This window comes from Triticum dicoccoides, chromosome 4B (assembly GCF_002162155.2).
Source record: "Triticum dicoccoides isolate Atlit2015 ecotype Zavitan chromosome 4B, WEW_v2.0, whole genome shotgun sequence".
Taxonomy (NCBI): Eukaryota; Viridiplantae; Streptophyta; class Magnoliopsida; order Poales; family Poaceae; genus Triticum; species Triticum dicoccoides.
The window spans coordinates 443,267,596-443,277,425 of NC_041387.1; the positions used below are offsets into that span (position 1 = coordinate 443,267,596).

The following is a 9,830-nucleotide window of genomic DNA, read 5'->3' on the forward strand; positions in this document are numbered from 1 at the left end:
GTCAAGGAGGCTTCAACAACAATTCAAACATACGCAAATAATGAAGCTATAACAGCAATCTGTGAAAACAGGACAGTCTGTAAAGATTTGAACATCCACTATATTTTTGTAACTCTAAATTTTCTGAGAAAATTAGAAAAAATAAATATTTTGTATATAAGGACATTGCAAAAGGTTTCAGAACCGTTTGAAGTTCTAGTAAAAAATGTAAAATCGCACACTACAGCCAAAGTTTCTATTTTGCACCGCACAAACAAACAAGCAATTTAAACATCCTAAAAGCAAATCTTGGCACATTATTTTTATAATACAATGGAATTGTACAAGGGGATTTTTTTTTTGAAAAGTTTCTGTAATTAAGATTCACAAAGTTTTCGTGAGCATGAACAAAGTTCAAGGAGCTCCCCCACTTCAACAGTGCTTGTCTCTCTCACTTTCACTTTCCTTTTTGAAAATTTTTGTGTTCCCCTCTATATTTTTGTTTTTAAACTTTATAAAAGCACTCAACAGATATAAATGACTCTCTAAAACTTCTGGGTTGTCTCCCTGGCAGCGCTTTCTTTAAAGCCATTAAGCTAGGCATAAAGTGCTCAAGTAATGAATCCACCCGGATCCCAAGGTATATCAAAGCCAATTTTAATTAATAATGATTTGGCATTTATTAGTGAGCACAAAGCAACATATATCAAGCAATGACGAAGTCTAACTCTCTTCCTATGCATCGGCATGTCATACAAGAACAATTCATGCACATCAAGTAAAGGCCAATACATAGCATAATTAGTTTCTTGCAATTTTATCGTGTTGGAAACATAGAGAGGTGGAGATGTAGTTCCTCTCTCATAATAATTGCAAGTGGGAGCAGCAAGCACCTGCATATTATATTCATCAAAATCATCACGTGCAAAGGCAACCCATCAATATAATCCTTAATGAGAGCAAACTTCTCCGATATAGTGTAGTTGCGAGAATTCAAAAAGATAATAGGACTATCATGTGTGGGTGCAATAGCAACAATTTCATGTTTAACATAAGGAACAATGGCAAGTTCATCTCCATAAGCATAATTTAAATTGCCATCTTGGCCACAAGCATAACAAGCATCAAGTTCATCAAAAAGGGATATTTCAAATGAATCAACGAGATCATAGCAATTATCATGGCATCCATCCTTCTGTAAGAATGAAGGGACATTAAACAATGTATGAGTTGGAGGGTTACTCTCATTAGAAGGTGGGCACGAGTAGCTAATCCGCTCTTCCTCCTTTTGTTCTTCACTCTCCTCATCATTTTCATTAAATGAGCTCACAGTTTCATCAATTCCTTCTTCCATAGTCTCCTGCAAGATGTTAGTCTCTTCTTGGACAGCGGAGGAGTCCTCAATATATGGTTTAACATAGGCATTAGAAGCATAATTATCATCAAAATATTTAAGTATGGCAAGATTTTCAGATTTGTAAAGAATAGCATCATACTTTTCAATCAAAGAAGCAATTTCATAAGAACCCTTAAAAGCAATAAATTCTTAAATTTGTTCAATATCAAAGTAATTATAAACACCTTTGTCATAAGAAGATATGATTCCATTATCAATAAACTCACATTGATAGGGAAGGTGTTTCTTAGGGTCTTCAGAACAACAAGTAAAATCATATAATTCACATAAATTCCAAGCATAGCATTGCATAGTATTAATTTGATGCTGTAAAAGTTTCCCTTCTTGAGATAAACGGTGTCGCACAAAACAAGCATGCTCATCTAATGATTTTCCCTCAACTAAGTTAGTTGGGTTTTTAGCACGAGCACAAATGGATCGAAGATGATCCAACTAGAAAGCTTCAGTAGTATGATATATTTTGGGTGGTTCTTCAACCATTGGTTTAGTAGGTACAGCTAATTTTTTTTGGTATTTTGCATTTCCTACCCATAACTAAAGATAGAAAACAAGAGCACAAAATAAATACTACCTAGTGATAAATCAAACAAGCACACACAAGAATATTCACCCCACGCTATTGCTCCCCGACAACGGCGCCAGAAAAAGGTCTTGATAACCCACAAGTATAGGGGATTGTTTGTAGCCTTCTTCAATAAATAAGAGTGTCGAACCCAACGAGGAGCTAAAGGCAGAAACAATATTCTCTCAAGTTCTATCGACCACCGTTACAACTCTACGCACACTTGATGTTTGCTTTACCTAGAACAAGTATGAAACGCACCATATATTTCATATCCGTATTACGGCAACAGAAAAACCCAATAAGCAGGCTAATTGGCCTATTACTGATAATTCATTTAGTAATCAAATTGATATTTCTTATAAAACGCACCATATATTTCATATCCGTATTACGGCAACCAGGATCTCATTATTGAATTAGATCTGATAGCTTCAACACTCAGTTACACCACACACATACATTTGTCAAAGAAAATCAAAGGACACACCACCAAATGTGAAAGGAATTAGATGAGTCCAAGCCTAATTTGTGCGCCATGCATTGGATGTAGTGTTACCACGGTATATGGCGCATGAATATAGGACGGGGCAAGCACGAAGTCGAAACGTTGAAGGATCATGCAAATCGCCATCTTGGCCTCAGTAAGCGCAAAATTCTGGCCGATGCAAATCCGTGGCCCCCAGCCGAATGGGAGAAACGCGCCTGAATTCTTGGACGCTTTGGAGATCCCCTCAGCGAACCTCTCCGGCTTGAATTCATGCACATCGCTTCCCCAAATGTCAGGGTCATGGTGCATGAGTAGTACGGAGAGCTCAATCATCATGCCAGCTGGGTACCTTTTGTCTCCGATTAGCACCTCCTTGCATGTCTTCCGGCTAAAATGAATGCTTGGAGGATACAACCGAAGAACCTCGTAAAGGATCATGGTCACCTGCATGCAAATTACAAACGTATAAGGAAAGGGGGGCATATACCTCCGATAGAAAAGTTGGTGTCATCATATAGAGGATCAAAAAATGAAGTACTTCTGGCAATTCAATATTTACCATTTTAAGTCGGTTTAGACCTTCGTATTCAGGTTTGTTTTTCCCAAATAAACCTAGGACCTCCTCCCTTGCACGGTCCTGCCACTTCGGATGCATGCTTAGAACGATCATGGTCCACGTGAGTAGTACTGATGTTGTCTCCATTCCTGCAAAGTAGAACGTCTTGCACTCCTCGATGACATCTTCAATTGTCATCCCCATGCTGGATTGACCATTGTCATATGTGTGCCTCATGTTTGACTCTAGCAATAAGCCAAGTAAGTCATCTTTGGTGCTTTCTCCTTCCTTGACAGATTTAGTTCTTTTTGCAATTAAACCCCGTAGAATCGATTCAACCTCGTTGTTGACCTGATACATCCTTTTATTGTTTGGGGTTGGCAAAGATCTGAAATGTAGCATGCACTTCCCATTACAAAGAATGTTCATTTTTAAGTTATTACAAGTGCAACTGTTACAAAGAATGTTCCTTGTTAAGTTATTACAAGTGTAACTGTAATTTCAGTTCCCCGCATAAAGAAAAAGGAAAACTGTAAATTCAGTTGGTAGTAACTCACAAGTAGCCGGGAATGAGAATCCTCCGAATGTTTGTGATGAGGTGCTCTGCTTGCTCGGTTTGCAGCTGAAATATCTTCATTCCTTCAAGGTAGCTGCTGCCGAATGCGGTGCGGGAAATGACATCTCCGGCCAGGATTTTGAGCTCCGGCCAAATATCCAGCTCGTGCGTACCTCCACTGGAAATGACATACTTTCTCTACTTGGATCATATGCACTTACGATTGGAACTCTAGCAAGCATCCTCAACTACTAAAGATCATTAAGGTCGTGAAACCCAACCATAGCATTAAGTATCAAGTCCTCTTTACTCCCATATGCCATGACCCACTTATCTGTGTTTAGGCTGCTGTCATCCCCGCAACACTAACAATAAGCAAACCATGAACATATTGCAACACCCTACAACAGGGGCCCTCACGTTTGCGCGAGAACGAAGGGCACCACAAGACAACACCAAAATAAAATATACAATCATACCACCAAGATCACGATTAACCCATAGGACAAAACAGATCTACTCAAACATCATAGGATAACCATTGATCATTGGGAAATAATATATGGAGTTGAGCACCATGTTTAAGTATAGATTACAGCAGGGAGAAGAGGTGTTGCACCGCTGCATAGAGGGGGGGAAGTTGGTGTTTACGGTAGCAAGATTGTTGATGTAGATCGTCGTCCCGATCGTTGCCCCGGCGGCACTCCAGCGCCACCGTAAGCGAGGGGGAGAGAGCCCCCTCCTTCTTCTTCCTTGGCCTCCCCCCTAGATGGGAGGAGAGTACCCTCTTTGGTCCTTGGTCTCCATGGTGGTAGAGGGGCAGGAGCCCCTCCGAGATTGGATCTCCCTCTCTGTTCTCTTCTGTTTCGCGCTGCCCCAGATCTGGCCAAAAACCGTTTCTTATATTCCCGGAGATTCGTAACTCCGATTGCGCTGATCTTTTTACACGTTTTTTTCCCGATATAAGCTTCCTTGTGCCCGAAGTAGAGATCCAACCAACGTACGAGGTGAGCAGCATACACCACCACGTGCCAGGGGCCTGGGGCGCGCCCTGGTGTATCATGGTCCGTGTGGACCTCCATTTGCGGCAATTCCAACTCCCAAAAATCACAAATATTCCAAAATAATTCTCCATGGAGTTTCATCACATTTGGACTTCGTTGATATGGATTTTCCATGATACAAAAACAGGCAACAAACAGGAAGTGGCACTGGGCACTGGATAAGTTAGTCCAAAAAAATCATATAAAAAGTTACCAAAAGTATGTAAAAGTTGAATAATATTGGCATGAAACAATCAAAAGTTATAGATACGACGGAGACGTATCAATCGTCAAGTTTAACCCCGAGTATTCCGCATGTGCAAAACTATCTTGCGCCCGTTGTATGTGAAAGTAGAGCCTATCACACCCGATCATCACTTGGTGTCTCAGCACGAAGAACTGTCGCAATGGTGCATACTCAGGGAGAACACTTCTACCTTGAAATTTTAGTTAAAGGATCATCTTATAATGCTACCATCGTACTAAGAAAAATAAGATGCAAAAAAGATAAACATCACATGCAATCAAAATATGTGACATGATATGGCCATCATCATCTTGTGCTTTTGATCTCCATCTCCAAAGCATCGTCATGATCTCCATCGTCACCAGCTCGACACCTTGATCTCCATTGGAGCGTCGTGGTCATCTCACCAACTATTGCTTATACAACTATCGCTAATGCTTAGTCATAAAGTAAAGCAATTACATGGCGTTTTCATTTCATACAATAAAGCGACAACCATAAGGCTCCTGTCAGTTGCTGATAACTTTTACAAAACATGATCATCTCATACAACAACGTATATCACATCATGTCTTGACCATATCACATGACAACATGCCCTGCAGAAACAAGTTAGACGTCCTCTACTTTGTTGTTGCAAGTTTTACGTGGCTGCTTCGGGCTTCTAGCAAGAATCGTTCTTACCTACTGCATAAAATCACAACAGTGATTTATCAAGTTTGTTGTTTTAACCTTCAACAAGGACCAGACGCAGTCAAATTCGATTCAACTAAAGTTGGAGAAATAGACACACGCCAGCCACCTTTATGCAAAACTAGTTGCATGTCTGTCGGTGGAACCGGTCTCATGAACGTGGACATGTAAGGTTGGTCCGGGCCGCTTTTGTTGGGAAACATATCATGCAATTTAAAAAAATTCCTACGCTCACGCAAGATCTATCTAGGAGATGCATAGAAACGAGAGGGGGAGAGTGTATCCACGTACCCTCATAGACCGAAAGCGGTAGCGTTTGCTAACGCGGTTGATGTAGTCGAACTTCTTCTCGTTCCGACCGATCAAGTACCGAACATATGGCACCTCCGAGTTCTGCACACGTTCAGCTCGATGACATCCCTTGAACTCTTCATCTAGCAGAGTGTCGAGGAAGTAGAAGAGTTCCGTCATCACGATGGTGTGGTGACAGTTATGGTGAAGTTATACCCGCAGGGCTTCGCCTAAGCACTACGTGAATATGACCGGAGGCGTAAATTGTGGAGGGGGGCGCCGCACACGGCTAGGAATCAATGTTGTGTGTTCTAACGGTACCCCCCACATATATATAGGTGGGAGAGGGAGGGGAGCAGCAAGGGCCGCCCAAAGTAGGAGGGGTCCTACTTGGGTGCCTCCTCCAAGTCGGCCTCCCCCCTTCCGTAAGTATCGGAGGGGGAGGGAAAGAGAGGGGGAGGGAAGGAAAGGGGGAGGCCAAATCCTCCCCTTTCCTTCTCCATTCCGTCCTTTCCTTGTCCTGATATTTCGGCCTATATGGGGGCGCACCAGCCCCTTAGGGCCTGGTCTATCCCTCTCTTGGCCCATTAGGCACATATAGTTTGCCGGAGGGTGCCCGGAACCCCTTCCGGTGACCCGATATGTACCCAGTACCCCCGGAACACTCCTGGTGTCTAAATACTATCGTCCTATATACCAACCTTTACCTCTCGACCATTTCGAGACTCCTCGTCATGTCTGTGATCTCATCTGGGACTCCGAACAACATTCGGTCACCAAATCACATAACTCATATAATACAAAATCATCATCAAACCTTAAGCGTGCGGACCCTATGGGTTCGAAAACTATGTAGACATGACCGAGACACCTCTCCGGTCAATAACCAATAGCAAAACCTGGATGCTCATATTGGTTCCCACATATTCTATGAAGATCTTTATCGGTCGAACCATTATGACAACATACATTATTCCCTTTGTCATTGGTATGTTACTTGCCCGAGATTCGATCGTTGGTATCTTCATACCTAGTTCAATATCGTTACCGGAAAGTCTCTTGACACATTCCATAATGCATAATCATGTAACTAACTCATTAGTCACTTTGCTTGCAAGGCTTCTTATGATGTGCATTACCGAGAGGGCCCAGAGATACCTCTCAGATACTCGGAGTGACAAATCCTAATCTGAATCTATGCCAACCCAACAAACACCTTCGGAGATTCCTTCGGTATCCAGGAGTTGCATAATCTCATAGTTGGAGCAATATGTATTTGACATGAAGAAAGCACTAGCAATAAAACTGAACGATCATAATGCTAAGCTAACGAATGGGTCTTGTCCATCACATAATTCTCCTAATGATGTGATCCCGTTAATCAAATGACAACACATGCCTATGGTTAGGAAACTTAACCATCTTTGATTAACGAGCTAGTCAAGTAGAGTCATACTAGGGACACGGTGTTTTTTCTATGTATGCACACATGTATCAAGTTTCCGGTTAATACAATTCTAGCATGAATAATAAACATTTATCATGAATAAGGAAATATAAAATAACAACTTTATTATTGCCTCTAGGGCATATTTCCTTCAGTCTCCCACTTGCACTAGAGTCAATAATCTAGATTACATTGTAATGATTCTAACACCCATGGAGTCTTGGTGCTGATCATGTTTTGCTCGTGGAAGAGGCTTTGTCAATGGGTCTGCCGCATTCAGATCCATATGGATTTTGCAAATCTCCACGTCTCCCTCCTTGACTAGATCAAGGGTGGGATTGAAGTGTCTCTTGATGTGTTTGGTCTTTTTGTTAAATCTGGATTCCTTCGCTAAAGAATTGCTCCAGTATTGTCACAAAAGATTTTCATTGGACCCGATGCACTAGATATTACACCTAGATCAGATATGAACTCCTTCATCCAAACTCCTTCATTTGCTGCTTTCGGAGCAGCTATGTACTCCACCTCACACATAGATCCCGCCACGACGCTCTGCTTGGAACTACACCAACTGACAGCTCCACGATTCAATATAAATACGTATCCGGTTTGTGACTTAGAGTCATCCGGATCAGTGTCAAAGCTAGCATTGACGTAACCATTTACAACAAGCTCTTTGTCACCTCCATAAACGAGAAACATATCGTCAGTCCTTTTCAGGTACTTCAGGATGTTCTTGACCGCTGTCCAGTGATCCACTCTTGGATTACTTTGCTACCTCCTTGCTAAACTTATAGCAAGGCACACATCAGGTCTGGTACACATCATAGCATACATGATAGAACCAATGGCTGAGGCATAGGGAATGACTTCCATTTTCTCTCTATCTTCTGTAGTGGTCGGGCATTGTGTCTGACTCAATTTCACACCTTGTAACACAGGCAAGAACTGTTTCTTTGACTGATCCATTTTGAACTTCTTCAAAACTTTATCAAGGTATGTGCTTTATGAAAGTCCTATCAAGCGTCATGATCTATCTCTATAGATCTTGATGCCCAATATATAAGTAGCTTCACCGAGGTATTTCATTGAAAAACTTTTATTCAGGTATCCTTTTATGCTATCCAGAAATTCTATATCATTTCCAATCAACAATATGTCATCCACATATAATATTAGAAATGCTACAGGGCTCCCACTCACTTTCTTGTAAATAGAGACTTCTCTGAAAGTCTGTATAAAACCATATGCTTTGCTCACCTCATCAAAGTGTATATTCCAACTCCGACATACTTTCACCAGTCCATAAATGGATTGCTGGATCTTGCACACTTTGTTAGCACCTTTAGGATCGACAAAACCTTCTGGTTGCATCATTTACAACTCTTCTTTAAGAAATCCATTAAGGAATGCAGTTTTGACGTCCATTTGCTAGATTTCATAATCATAAAATGCGGCAATTGCTAACATGATTCGGACAGACTTAAGCATCACTACGGGTGAAAAAGTCTCATCGTAGTCAACTCCTTGAACTTGTCGAAAACCTTTTGTGACAAGTCGAGCTTTATAGATAGTAACATTATTAGCAGTGTCATTCTTCTTCTTGAAGATCCATTTATTCTCTATGGGTCGCCGATCATCGGGCAAATCCACCAAAGTCCACACTTTGTTCTCATACATGGATTCCATCTCAGATTTCATGGCCTTAAGCCAATTATCGGAATCTGGGCTCGTCATAGCTTCTTTATAGTTCACAGGTACGTCATGGTCAAGTAACATGACTTACAGAACAGGATTACCGTACCACTCTGGTGCGGATCGTGCTCTGGTTGACCTACGAGGTTTAGTAGTAACCTGATCTGAAGTTTCATGATCATCATCATTAGCTTCCTCTCTAGTTGGTGTAGGCATCACAGGAACGGATTTATCGGATGAGCTACTTTCCAAATTGAGAGAAGGTACAATTACCTCATCGAGTTCTACTTTGCTCCCACTCACTTCTTTCGAGAGAAACTCCTTCTTTAAAAAGGTTCCATTCTTGGCAACAAAGATCTTGCCTTCGGATCTGTGGTAGAAGGTGTACCCAATTTTTTCCTTAGGGTATCATATGAAGACGCACTTCTCCGATTTGGGTTTGAGCTTATCAGGCTGAAGCCTTTTGACATAAGCATTGCATCCCAAACTTTAAGAAACAACAACTTAGGTTTATTGCCAAACCACTATTTATACGGTGTCATCTCAACGGATTTTGACAGTGCCCTATATAACGTGAATGTAGTTGTCTCTAATGCATAACCCCAAAACGATAGTGGTAAATCGGTAAGAGACATCATAGATCGCACGATATCTAATAAAGTTCGGTTACAACATTCGGACACACCATTAATTACGCTGTGGTGTTCCAGGTGGCGTGAGTTGTGAAACTATTCCACATTGTCTTAAATGAAGGCCAAACTCGTAACTCAAATATTCACCTCCATGATCAGATTGTAGAAACTTTATTTTCTTGTTACGATGATTCTCCACTTCACTCTGAAATTCTTTGAACT

At 41.3% G+C, this 9,830-nt stretch overlaps 1 protein-coding gene across 1 annotated transcript; it reads right to left on the reverse strand.

Moving 5' to 3' along the window:
• Positions 1 to 2,415: 2,415 nt before the first annotated feature.
• Positions 2,416 to 4,642, reverse strand: LOC119292730 (cytochrome P450 72A14-like). The gene is made up of 4 exons (XM_037571456.1): positions 4,565 to 4,642; positions 3,562 to 3,758; positions 3,008 to 3,392; positions 2,416 to 2,892 (listed from the first exon to the last, which is right to left on the reverse strand). The coding sequence occupies exons 1-4, from the start codon at positions 4,640 to 4,642 to the stop codon at positions 2,467 to 2,469; spliced, it is 1,086 nt and encodes a 361-aa protein (XP_037427353.1). The 3' UTR covers positions 2,416 to 2,466.
• Positions 4,643 to 9,830: the final 5,188 nt, after the last annotated feature.

Excerpts from the sequence above, each read along its gene's own strand:
- LOC119292730 (XM_037571456.1), bottom strand. The coding sequence starts at position 4,642 with ATGGAGGTCCACACGGACCATGATACACCAGGGCGCGCCCCAGGCCCC. Across the intron at positions 3,393-3,561 it reads ATTCTCATTCCCGGCTACTT|ATCTTTGCCAACCCCAAACA; the intron begins GTGAGTTACTAC and ends GCTACATTTCAG. Across the intron at positions 2,893-3,007 it reads GTCTAAACCGACTTAAAATG|GTGACCATGATCCTTTACGA; the intron begins GTAAATATTGAA and ends ATTTGCATGCAG.